The sequence below is a fragment of the Pseudorca crassidens genome, chromosome X, assembly GCF_039906515.1.
Source record: "Pseudorca crassidens isolate mPseCra1 chromosome X, mPseCra1.hap1, whole genome shotgun sequence".
Lineage (NCBI taxonomy): Eukaryota > Metazoa > Chordata > Mammalia > Artiodactyla > Delphinidae > Pseudorca > Pseudorca crassidens.
This window is the reverse complement of record NC_090317.1, coordinates 120,232,312-120,245,255: the sequence shown is the minus strand read 5'-3', so window position 1 is coordinate 120,245,255 and position 12,944 is coordinate 120,232,312. Positions and strand designations below refer to the sequence as shown.

At 46.5% G+C, this 12,944-nt stretch overlaps 2 protein-coding genes and 1 long non-coding RNA gene across 10 annotated transcripts in view; 2 read left to right on the top strand and 1 right to left on the bottom strand.

The window, feature by feature from the left end:
• CTPS2 (CTP synthase 2) overlaps positions 1 to 1,025 on the bottom strand; it is a 108,731-nt gene extending 107,706 nt beyond the window's left edge. For 3 of the 8 annotated variants that reach the window (XR_010939686.1, XM_067722209.1, XM_067722210.1), the window contains exon 1: positions 540 to 751. Coding sequence is in view for 4 of the 8 variants with exons in the window: in XM_067722209.1 (XP_067578310.1) it covers positions 540 to 707 (168 nt within the window). In the remaining 4 variants the exon portion in view is untranslated. The other 5 variants (XM_067722216.1, XM_067722212.1, XM_067722213.1 and 2 more) reach the window with 5 other exon arrangements.
• Positions 481 to 5,960, top strand: LOC137216295 (uncharacterized). The gene is made up of 3 exons (XR_010939687.1): positions 481 to 1,132; positions 2,256 to 2,384; positions 2,853 to 5,960. It is a non-coding gene; the product is annotated as an uncharacterized lncRNA (long non-coding RNA).
• A 1,601-nt stretch (positions 5,961 to 7,561) lies between these two features.
• The window catches only part of SYAP1 (synapse associated protein 1), a 31,986-nt gene continuing 26,603 nt past the window's right edge, over positions 7,562 to 12,944 (top strand). The window contains exon 1 of the mRNA XM_067724055.1: positions 7,562 to 7,914. Within this exon, the coding sequence (XP_067580156.1) occupies positions 7,722 to 7,914 (193 nt within the window). The 5' untranslated portion in view covers positions 7,562 to 7,721. The remainder of the gene's footprint in view (positions 7,915 to 12,944) is intronic.

Genomic DNA, 12,944 nt, shown 5'->3' with positions numbered 1-12,944 from the left:
ATGGGGGCATTTTACTGAACGTAAATTAGACATCAAATGTGGAGAAACTGTTTTAGAAAGAAAGCTATGTTGTAGCAGCAGCGGACTCGGGCTCAGAGCGCCCTAACCAGCTGCGACCCGGGAAACGCGAGGGTCGCGGTTTAACTAGCGCCCCGGGCGGGGGAGGAGACAGAAAGGCCATCTCACTCCGCGCGGGGCTGCACTTCTGCCAACGCCATCTCGGGGCTCCTGGGGCCCGGGGGCAACCGGGCGGGGGCCGCGGCGGGCCCCAGCGCCCGGTTCCGAGGCGGGGTGCGCGCCGAAGCGCCGCTCGCGTACGCGGCGCTCCAGAGCCCGGGCCGCGGGCCGCCGCAGGGCGGACTCCCAGGGCCCCGGCCTTGCCCCGCCGCTGTCTGCCCGCGGGCAGAGAGCACAGGGTGCTGGGACGCGTGCGGTGGCCGCCCTCGGAGGAGACAAAGGCTCCTGGTCCCATGTGCGCGCCGGGCTGGGGCCGCGGACTGGAGGGCGGCCCCGGCGCTGAGGCCCTGACGGGGAGTTACCTGTGCTTTGGCGGCGGCGGTGGCGCGGAGGGTGGTCGTTGGAGCCGGCGAGCTCCGCCCCGAGGCCCGCCCGCGCTCACCTGTCGGGCTGGGGAGGGGTCCGCCGCCAGAGGCGTCCCGAGTCGCCCCCGTGTCCCTCCCGCCGCCCGCGCGGGCCTCGGGGTGCATGGCGCCCTCCTCGCCCACCTCCCCCTCTCCTGCAGCCGCGGGCCCCACTGACTCACGCCGGTGAGCTCGGGGTTGGCACCCGGGTTTGTGCAGTGCTCCGAAACAAGCGCCCAAAAGTGACTCCTCAGGCGTTGGTGGCTTCCCGTCACCCTCCGCCTTGGACGCACTTGGCCCCAGGCCAGGCTCAGCCCGGGGACTGCTCCTCCCCTCCGCGGCTTGCTGAGCACCGGCACCTCGGAGACTCGGGTGAACGCCAGGTCCCGGCGCCCCGGCCCCTCGGCACGCCCAGACCCTGTTCGGGTCCTCGCGTCCCGCTCTCGGCGCCGGAAAGAGCTTCTCTCGGTCACGGAGAGCAACTGCGGGAGCGCCGAGCAGAGGACGACGATCAGATGGGATGCCGGCCTTTGAGGGGCTCACAATCTGGGGTGAGGGCTACACCTCTACTGGAATCAGTAAGGTTCCTGGAACAGTACGCGTGTAGCAAAAATTAAAATTTAAAATGCGAGGGGCAGAAGGACGACAATCAGGGCTTCGCCGAGTGACTTTTTAAAGAGTATTTGGAGGATGGTTAGTGCCTTGGTGCCAGGAAAGGACACAGGAGGTTATTAAGGCGAAGGGAAGAACATAAACCACTGAAGGAGAAAGGATCTAACTAGGGACAATAGGAGGGTTTGGAATCAGACGGAAGGGTTAGGAAAGTGGTGAAAATTTTGATTGACCAGGTGAGTCACTAGAGGGCTGAGTGAGGAGAGCATCATTGAAGACCCAGTGGAGTCTAGAAACCATCATTGTGTAACGACCTCCAGCTATAGTTGTGCAAGATGTCTATAGGTCGGTATATAAATATTGATATTGATAAAACCAGAGTTTGCTGGTTGAGTAGAGTAGAAGGATGAGAGTGAGGAAGTTAAGAGCACTGAAAGAATGTGATGGTAGTGAGGCACCAGGGGTCTAGTCCCCAGAGGAAAGGAAGGGAGAGGAGCAGGGAGTGGATAGACTGGAAGAGAGAAAAGAGATGGACCAAAAGATGAGGGCCTGTGGGAATGAAGGAACTGAGGAGTTGTCACCACAGTGTGGGTGTCGGCAATGTCAAAGGGGAAGCAATTCCAGGAGATGATCCAGTTTAGGGTCTGACTCTGGAACGGAGTCAAGTGAGATGGGCGTCACTGGAATTGGGTCTAGCGCCCACCAGGCCAGTGTGGGGGACATTGAAGGCCCCCGGAAAGATGGCGGAAATTGGAGGAGTCAGTTGAGGCCAAGGAACCAAGTCTCCAGTGAATGTGGAGAAGCAGCCCCGAAGCTAGTAAATGACAGCAACAAAGAAGGGTAGAGGGATGTCTGGCAAAATTCGATGAGTTTCAAAACAAAAGGGAGTTTCTCCCTATCAAGAATGACAGAGCAGTGCCATGGAAGAAGCAGTAAGGAGCTGAGGATGGTGTTGTCAACTTCTGGGAAAAAGAAGAGCTCCACTCAGCAGGAATGGTAGGGGAGACCCAAGTCTCCATGGAGGCCAAGAAAATTTTTTTTTTTTTTTTTTTTTTTTTTAAGGAGAAAGCACCTTGTAAAAAGGCCGGAAGCACAGAGGGCTTTCTTGTGAAACAAGTCTTCCAGAGGACCCAGTGGGAAGAATGCTTGTGAAACAGGTTCACATGGACGGTGATACTTAATACCTGCCACGTATGTAAGGCTTCCCTCCACATTTCGGTACTTTGTTTCCTTTTTACAACCAGGACAGCTATTAAGATCCCCTTATTATAATGAAGAACCTAAGGCTTAGAGATGTGAAATGCCCTGACCAAAATATCTGTCCCCAAAGTCAGACTCTTCACCACAGGATATAAGGCCTCATCCTTATTCTATTAATCTACGAGGTCAACAGATGAAGGATACTTTGTGAATACAAAGGGGTTATGATAACTATTGCATCATTAATCCAAAATGGGAAAATATTTGAGCAGAAAAACAAATTTGATAACAGGGTCCAGATTGATTGATTTGTGTGGGATCAGAGTGTACACTCATTCAACAGGTGTTTTATTCATGGACTATATAGCATTGAGGATAAAAAAAGAAGAAAAAGAAGTCTGTCATTAAGTTGACGGCTTGTGTTCTTTTTTACTTTTTTTTCTTTTTTTTTTTTGGCAGGCGCCGAGTGGCATGTGGGATCTTGGTTCCCCTTCCCTGACCAGGGATTGAACCCATGCCCCTGGAAGTGGGAGCGTGGAGTCCTAACCACGGGACCACCAGGGAAGTCCCTCGTGTTCTTTTATAATCTTTTGTTTTGAAGAATTCTAACCTTCAGGACGATTGTGAACCCTGGGGAACATGGACTTCGTCATGATTTTGGGTGGAGATAGAGCAAAAGTAAGGCTGAAAGGGATGGCCCCCACCTCTGCTATCAGAAGGGTCAGCACTGTATTCCTTTCATAGGTGAAGAAACTCGAAGGGGAAACGATGAGTAATGAGTCAAGTTTACTCACCCATTAGATAGTGGAGTTAGCACCCCTGTCCTAGGCTTCTGACTGAAATTCCAGGCTCATTCCAATCACCCTTGAACCAAATATCCTTTTTCTGGAAAGTGTTGACCACTTTCAGGTTCTGACTAAATCCTAGAAAGGCATTGGTCCTATGATATCTCCTGACTTTCAAAGGTTAATCAATACCCAGACTCTAAAAACAGCTTGGAATGTCATTGATGCCACAGAATTGTACACTTAACAATGGTTAAAATGGCAAGTTTTATGTTATATATATGTTTACACAGTTTAAAAAATTAATGGGGCTTCCCTGGTGGTGCAGTGGTTAAGAATCCGCCTGCCAATGCAGGGGACACAGGTTTGAGCCCTGGTCCGGGAAGATCCCACATGCTGCGGAGCAACTAAGCCCGTGCACCGCAACTACTGAGCCTGTGCTCTAGAGCCCGCGAGCCACAAATACTGAAGCCCATGTGCCACAACTACTGAAGCGTGCGCTCCTACAGCCTGTGCTCTGCAACAAGAGAAGCGACTGCAATGAGAAGTCCGCGCACCGCAACGAAGAGTAGCCCCTGCTCGCCACAACTAGAGAAAGCCCGCACACAGCAACGAAGACCCAACGCAGCCAAAAATAAATTACTTAAATAAATTTTAAAAAATAATAATGGTGTAATACAACAGAAACCATTGAATTGTACAGTTTCGACAGGTGTGGATGGCATGTGAATTATATCTCGATAAAGCTGTTTGGAAAAATAAAGTAGGTTGAGCCTGTTAAGCTAAAGTCCTGGAGCACCCTCTTACACTGTTGGTGGGAATGTAAACTGATACAGCCACTATGGAGAACAGTATGGAGGTTCCTTAAAAAACTAAAAATAGAACTACCATACGACCCAGCAATCCCACTACTGGACATATACCTGGAGAAAACCATAATTCAAAAAGACACATACACGCACCCCAATGTTCACTGCAGCACTATTTACAATAGCCAGGACATGAAGCAACCTAAATGTCCATCAACAGAGGAATGGATAAAGAGGATGTGGTACATCTGTACAATGGAATATTAGCCATAAAAAGGAATGAAATTGTGTCATTTGCAGAGACGTGGATGGACCTAGAGACTGTCATACAGAGTGAAGTAAGTTGGAAAGAAAAAAACAAATACAGTATATTAACACATACATGTGGAATCTAGAAAAATGGCATAGATGATCTTATTTGCAAAGAAGAAATAGAGACACAGACGTAGAGAACAAACGTATGGATACCAAGGGGGAACGGGGGGGCGGTGAATTGGGAAGTTAGGATTGACATATATATACTACTATATATAAAATAGATAACTAATGAGAACCTACTGTATAGCACAGGGAACTCTACTCAGTGCTCTGTGGTGACCTAAATGGGAAGGAAATCCAAAAAAGAAGGGATATATGTACACGTATGGCTGAATCACTTTGCTGTGTAGCAGAAACTGACACAGCAGTGTAAAGCAACTATACTCCAATTAAAAAAAAAAAGTCCTGGACCAGAATTGTAAATATACCTCAGGCTGGAAAACTGGAGAGCAAGGAAATCAGAATTGTAATCTGTCCCCCACATACTCACACAGGTCACTGGAACTAGGCTACTCTTCTCAAGATGGTGGGGGGTGGAGGAATACCTAATGCTTAAGACTGTGCTTGGGAAATACATTCATGAACTCCCTTCTCTGAAGGGGGAGTTTTTCACTTGGCCAGCTTTTTGTTGTTGTCCATTTGTTTACACGTTATTGTGGGAAAAGTTGAATATATAGAAAAGCAAACCTAAAACTCGAACTTCAACAATTATCAATCCATGGCCAGGTTTGTTTCATCTGTATCCCCACCCATTTCCCCCATCCTGTATTAATTTGAAGCAAATGCCAGGCATCCTATTATTTCATTGGTAAATATCTCAGTATGACTCTAAAAGATTAGAACTCTTTTAAATACACACACAATTACCACAATTTAAAAATTAATAATTCCTATGTCCATCACACATGAATGGGTAAACAAAATGTGCAATATACTTACAATGGAATACTCTTCAGCCTTTTTTAAGATAGCCTCCGTTTTTGTTATATCACTGGTTGTTTTTTATTTTTTAGATTTCACATATAAGTGATGATATACAGTAGTTGTCTTTCTCCATCTGATTTATTTCACTAAGCATAAAACCCTCCAGGTCCATCCATGTTGTTCAAATGGCAAAATTTCATTCCTTTTTATGCTGAGTAGTATTCCGTTGCATATATATAGCACATCTTTATCCACTGGTCTGTTGATGTACCCTTAGGTTGTTTCCATATATTGGCAATTGTAAATAATGCTGCTATGAACATCGGGGTGCATGTATCTTTTCGAATTAGTGTTTTCATTTTCTTTGGATATATACCCAGAAGAGGAATTGCCAGATCGTATGGTAGTTCTAGTTTTAATTTTTTGAGGAACCTCCATAATGTTTTCCACAGTGGCTTCATCAATTTACGTTCCCGCCAACAGTGTGCAAGGGTTCCCTTTCTCTACATCCTCACCAACATTTGTTATTTGTGGTCATTTTGATGATAGCCATTCTGACAGGTGTGAGGTGATATCACATTACGATTTTGATTTGCATTTCTCTGATGATTAGTGATGTTGAGCATCTTTTATGTGCCTGTTGGCTATCTGTATGTCTTCTTTGGAAAAATGTCTATTCAGGTCTTTTGCCCATTTTTTAATCAAGTTGTTTGGGTTTTTTTGATATTAAGTTGTATGAGCTCTTTTTGTATTTTGGATATTAACCCCTTATCGGTCATATCCTTTGCAAATATATTCTCCTATTCAGTAGGTTGTCTTTTCATTCTATGGATGGTTTTCTTTGCTCTGTAAAAGCTGTTAAGTTTAATTAGGTCCCATTTGTTTATTTTTGCTTTTGTTTCCTTTGCCTTAGGACAGCGGTCCGCAACCTTTTTGGCACCAGGGACCGGCTTCGTGGAAGACAATTTTTCCACGAGGGGCGGGGGACGGTTCAGGCGGTAATGCGAGCCATGGGGAGCAGCAGATGAAGCTTCGTTCTTTCGCCTGCCGTTCACCTCCTGTTGTGCGGCCCCAGGGGTTGGGGACCCCTGCCTTAGGAGACAGATCCAAAAAAATACTGCTACAATTTATGTCAAAGACTGTTCGAAGTAGCCTTTTTTAAGGCAGAATTTTAAGGAAATTCTAACACATGCTACAACATGGATGAACCTTGAGGACATCTGCTCAATGAAATGAACCAGTCACAAAAAGACAAATGTGGTATGATTCCACTTATATGAGGTTCCTGGAGTAGTCAAAAATCATAGAGACAGAAAGTAGCTTGGTTGCCAGGGAAAGGGGGGAACGGAGAACGGAGTTGTTTAGTGGGTACAGAGTTTCAGTTTTGCAACAGGAAAACAATTGTGGAGATTGGTTCCACTTGTAACAATGTGAATGTACTTACTACTACTTAACTGTACACTTAAAAATGATTAAGGTGGGGCTTCCCTGGTGACGCAGTGGTTGAGGGTCCGCCTGCCGATACAGAGGACACGGGTTTGTGCCCCGGTCCGGGAGGATCCCGCATGCCGCGGAGCGGCTGGGCGCGTGAGCCATGGCCGCTGAGCCTGCGCTCCGTAACAGGAGAGGCCACAGCAGTGAGAGGCCGGCGTACCGCAAAAAAAAAAAAAAAGATTAAGGTGGTAAATTTTGTTTGTCTAGCACAACTAAAATTTTTTAAGCTTAACAATTTCTTAATCTCATGAACTATCCAGTCCCCAAATTTCCAATTCTTATAAACGTCAAAAAATTTTCTCCACTGTGTTTGTTTGAGGATCTAAAGAAAATCCGCAAGTTGCCATGGGTTGTTTTTTAGGTCGTTTTTAATCTATAGGTTCCCCTTCCCCCCTTGCTTGCAATTTATTTGAAGAAACAAGGTCGTCAGACTGTGGTCTCTCACAGCCTAGATTCTGCTCCCTGCATCCCGTGGTGTCCTTTAATAGTTTCCTCCGTCCCCTGTATTCCCTGTAAATTGGTAGGTGGACACAGAGGGCCTGGGCTAGTTTTGATGTGGACTCACAAGGAGATTAAAGACATCCATGTACGCGGGGCCAACCCTGCAGAACCAGAAAAGGTGAGACTAAACCACCAGCCGAGCTGCTTAGAGTGACAAAGACGCGGTGTGCTGGCCTAGATCAGGAACCCACAAAGCCGAGGGAGGAGAAAAGGAAGCGGGGCGGGACTACGTGGGGAAAGCCCTTTGTCCGGTTTCCAAACGCCTTATCGAGTTACGAAATAAACAGTCAGCGGGGAGGGCGGGGCCTTTGTCCGGAAGTGACGCTAGCGCGGCCGGCAGCTGAGTAACAGTGGAGGTGGGGCGACACATAGACTGGCTGCTTCCAGGTCGTACTTCCGATTATCGCCGTGGGAGACGCGCCTTGTAGAGTCGGGAGTAGGTGGCACCCGCTAGGGTCTCCGGTGACCCCGACCGCGGTGGCGGCCCCGCGGGCGGGATGTTCCGGGGTTTGAGCAGTTGGTTTGGCTTGGAGCAGCCGGAGGCGGGTGACCGGCAGTACCAGGGAGACGGACAGCCCAAGGGAGACGCTCCACCCGAGCAGCGCTCCGAGGCGGTGGCGGAGTCCGTGGAAGGGGAGCTACAAGAAGCCGGGGACCAGGAGCTCCTTCACCAGGCCAAAGGCCTCGGCAGTGAGTCTCCCCCGGCCTCCGGGACCACAGAGTTTCGGAGAGCGCCCGCATCCCACCTCCTGGGCGTGGGCCACCAATGGTCGGGGGTGTGGGGTGGGGAGAGGAAGGTGTGTCTGTCGTTGGTGAGGATCTGGGCAAGGCCGAAGCCTCATCTAGCAGTCAAATCCTGTGCCTGAAGTTCCTAGTGACATGTCACTCTTTGCAGAGTGTGTCAACGTTGGGAGCAGGGCCGCAGTAAAGCAGTGGGGCTCCACGTCTTTAGGTTTGACGAGGTATCTGTTTTGTTCAACTCACCAACTTTCATCTCCACCGCCTTCCGCCCAGAGGACAGGGGACGTTGAGGAGCTCGAGTGCCTTTTTGCCCTTAGGTCAGAATGTGTCGTCCCAAGTAAATTGAGGAGGAGTTATTAGGGCCTATGGCAGGCAGGCTCTTGTCCTTTTAGGTGCATTGGGATCTTTTTCCTTAAGGCGGGAAAGTAGTTGCCAGTTATTGTCTGTGTTGCAAGTTTCAGCACTAGATGTTTTGTGAACGATTCATCTCTTTAAACACCCCAGTGAGTTGGGAGAACGAGCACAGAGTTAGCGGCCCAAAGTTATGCTGATAGTAAATGGTAGAAGGGAAATTTGAACCTGGGGCTGTCTAATTTCAAAGCCCATGCTCTTTCCCAGCTTACAGTCTAGTTCAGGAGGAGGATATAAATAATAGGCATGCGGAATAAACACATGCTGTAGTAATTCTGCTCCTGGAGAGATCTTGGCAGGCTTAAATAGTCAAAGAAAACGTCTTTAAGAAGGTGGCCCTAAAGCAGACAACACTACAAGTGAGAGATTAAATTTTGCAAGCAATTTTAAAGAATTTACTTCAAGACACTACAAGGCAAGAGCACAGGACAGGCTGGAGCCTGAGAGTGGAGAAACACATACTTGAATAAGAAAGGCTCTAACGTTCAAAAAGTTTACTGTGGGGTGGAGAGGCAGGGAGAACAGGCATAATCTCAAATCATGGCAGTACACAATCTAAGCCCCAAGCCTCCAAACAGTGTACAAGAGAAATAAAACTAAGTGCTATGCAATGAAATCACTAGAGGGAACAGCTATTTCCTGTGTGGAAAACTGGGGAGAAACGAGCTTGGAATATTCAAGAGATGTAAGGAGGTGAAGTTGACTAGAGCAGAGAGGCTATGTTAGGTAGCTGGGATAAATAAAAGTGGGACCACCTTAGGAAAAGCTGGGTATGATTGTTTCCTTGATTTCATAGAACATGGAGAATCATTTTCGTTTATCTTCAGAGGAGTATCAAAAGTGGCTTCTTAAAACTTAGGGCTTTATTGAAATCTCATGTTTATATTTCGTAATAAAGACCCCCAAATATTTTTTTAATGTTTTCGATATGGATGTCTACTTCGGAGCTTAACGCTGCCATCCCTTTCTTTCCTCACCAGACTCTCTTTCTCTCTCTTTTTAAAAAATATTTATTTATTTATTTGGCTGCACCGGGTCTTAGTTGCAGCATGCAGGATCTTTAGTTGCGGCATGCGGGATTAGTTACAGCGCGGGATCTAGTTCCCTGACCAGGGATCGAACCCGGGCCCCCTGCACTGGGAGCGCAGAGTCTTAGCCACTGGAATACCAGGGAAGTCTGCCTCCCCAGACTCTCTTGAGGTTGGGTAGGCTAAGGTTAGATGGAAGTACTTCCCCACCCACACACACACTGTGAATGCAAAGTTTCCAAAGAAATTAGAGCTCTTTTGGCTCCGAAATTTGATTTAAAAAAGATGTAAAGGTCCTAGTTTGTACACAACCCCTCAAAAAGACAAGAGGTGATTAAATACTTTTTATTTCTACATAGTGATCCTAAGAGGTATATTTAGAAAGACCCATCTCTGTTTTGAAAAGTGAAGTTAAACATCTCTGTGCCTGATTCCCACTGAGTAGATTCATTTCTTTGGCCTTTTAAAAATCTACATGGAGGGACTTCCCTGGTGGTCCAGTGGTTAAGAATCCGCCTGCCAATGCAGGGGACACAGGTTTGAGCCCTGGTCCGGGAAGATTCCCACATTGCCGCGGAGCAACTAAGCCCCTGCTCCACAACTACTGAACCTGCGCTCTAGAACCCACGAGCCGGGGCACCTAGAGCCCGTGCTCCACAACAAGAGAAGCCACCACAATGAGAAGCCCCGCGGACCGCAACGAAGAGTAGCCCCCGCTCGCTGCAACTAGAGAAAGCCAGCACGCAGCAACGAAGATCCAACGCAGCCAAAAATAAATAATAAAAATAAATTAATTTTAAAAAAAGAAATATTTGGAAAGCACAGTGTTTCTTAAAATAATAATAATAAAATCTACATGGAATTTCCTGGGGCCCCATTTGTTCTGTAAACTTTTGCTGAGTGACTCCCTTCAAGATTGTATCATAAATACTTCTGGTTCACGAGGTGACCTATTTCTTTTTTTTTTTTAACATCTTAATTGGGGTATAATTGCTTTACAATGGTGTGTTAGTTTCTGCTTTATAACAAAGTGAATCAGTTATACATATGTTCCCATATCTCTTCCCTCTTGCGTCTCCCTCCCTCCCACCCTCCCTATCCCACCCCTCCAGGCGATCAACGGTGACCTATTTCTACATTTAGGCAGCTTTATAAATTAGGCACCAGTTAGGAGTGGCGGACACCCAGGCCTATATTCCACTTCCTAACCCCAAATTAAACCTTATCCTTGGCTCTCCCTCCTGATGAACTTAGGACTTGCTGTGATCACAGAAGGAGGGCAGTTTATTAGGAAAGTCACTGAAGAGCTTCTCCCTACCTCCCAAGGCCTCATACCCCAGAGTAACTTCTTATTCAGCGCAGATTGGTTAGTTGGTTTTTGTTAAAGTCCAGTTATCTATACTCTTATCTATACTCTTTCTCTAAAACAAACCCATACCTCTGAGAGTGTAGTATGAGTCATTCCACAGCTTAAATAAGTGGGAGGGTGGCCAGAGATAAGCTTTGGCTTTTTCAAAACTGTCCCTAAGGCCAGTCCGTGCCCAGGAATGGAGGAAGGGCCACCTCCTCTTCCTTCTCCTTTGAAAAATGCTATTAGTGTTTTCAGTAGAGCTGTGTTAATTAGACCATCCTCTTTTTCTATAGGGAAAGTGCATTTCAAGTTCTAGATGCCTCACTTGCTTAGTTTACAACTAAGGACTCCAAAAGTTAGTTGTGTATGTAGGAAAATATATGTCTGCTTTGATATAGAAGTAAAATACCCAGTTCGGTTCTGATGAGAGACCCAGGTTTACCATGAGGAGGGCAGTGCAGATGGTCAAGAGCTTGGGTCCCATGGCTTGTGAACAATACTAAAAAGAACAGGGGATTTTAGCTTCAAGAAGAAGAAACTTTAGGGGCATCGCTCAACATTTTTAAAGGTTTTTTGGTAGAAAAGAAGTCATTTTATGTTACTTAAGATCTAAGTCTGAGAGGTAGAAATGACAAGGGATGTGAAAAGGATTTTCTAATTAGAGATGGATAACAATAATAATTGTCTGCCCTTCGAAGTCATGTGCTCCCCATCCCTAGAAGTGGGGCTACCTGGATAGGAGGCTGAATAAGGTAAGTGCTAAAGTCCCTTCCAACACGAAGATTCTAAAATTGTGTGAAATATATAGTATTTTTGAAAAATTAACCAGCCTTTTCATAAGAATATTAATTTTCTAAAGCTGCCTTAAAAACCACTGTCTCTGTATTATTTTCCTATTCTAGAAGCAAGCCTTAAACTCTACCTTCCTCTATTTACTCTGATAAATTTACTCTTTTTCTGACCTTTTGAGAACCTTCCCGCTTTTCTTTACCTTTACCATCCATTCAGTTCTGCAGGCCCTTGTCACTTGCTCATCTGACGTGAGGCAATGTGGGATTGGGGCACCAGCTTGCCATTTAGAGGCAGGTAGCCTGTGTTTGAATTCCCTATACTACTTATTGTCTTTATTGTGATGTCATTTGCAAATTACAGTAAGTCCAACAAACAGGCTTAAACAGAAAGGACCTTTGTTGTTTGTGTCAGGGGTCGCCAAGACCACCCCCAGGTTTGCTGAGCGCCTACCAAAATTGGGGTTTCTTTAGGTAGGAGGAAGCAGATAGGCTCTTGGCTAGGCAGTCAGCCAGGTCTGCCCCACCTTCATGGACAAATCATTTATCCTCTGTGTGCCTTGGCTTCCCTACCTGTAAACCGGGCTACTTATACCCACTCTTCCTGGGATGGTTGTGGCATGATGAAAATGAAGGTAAAGGGTTAGCGGTCTGCCCCCTCCTTCCATAAAGTTGCTGCGTCTACTCACGTTTTACTTAGACTTGCTTTTCTTTGGTTGCCACTTCAGTTCAGACCCTCTCTCCTTGTGCCTAAGTCTCTGAAGTGGATATTGTACTCCTGTTACTTCCTGTTAACTCTTATCTGTGTCTCAGTTTTTCTAACCACTTCATAAAAACTGTCTTTAACTTGGTGTCAGCTGACCTCTTCTGCACAATAGCAGACTTCTGGTCTTTTTGAGCGTCCTACCTGAAAACCTCTTGTCCTGCTCTCCCACCACCCACTCCTCTGACTTCAGAATTTCTAATTACTCTTGGGAGACATCCCTCCCTTCTGGGGTGCCTCAGTTTAATGAATAATCTAGCTCCTCTTGTTGTCTTTGAATCCTTTTTCGTTGGTTTGTTTGTTGAGAAATGGATATCCCTTGAGGGCGAGAACTGTGCTTTCTCAGGACTTCTCTGGCTGTCCAGTGGTTAGGACTCAGCACTTCCACTGCAGGGGGCCTGGGTTCGATCCCTGGTTGGGGAACTAAGATCCCACAAGCCATGTGGTGTGGCCAAAAAAAAAAAAAAGACGAATCTAATTCAAAAGGTATTCCTGAGAAAATCTTACAGGGAACCCTGCTCTTTTAGAAGTTTGGATTTATCTATCTGCAGAGAATATTTTTAGGAAGTAGTGTGGCTGTCTACCCATTTTATCATACCACTCTGGGTAAATAGGCTAGTCACAACCAAAGGGAAATC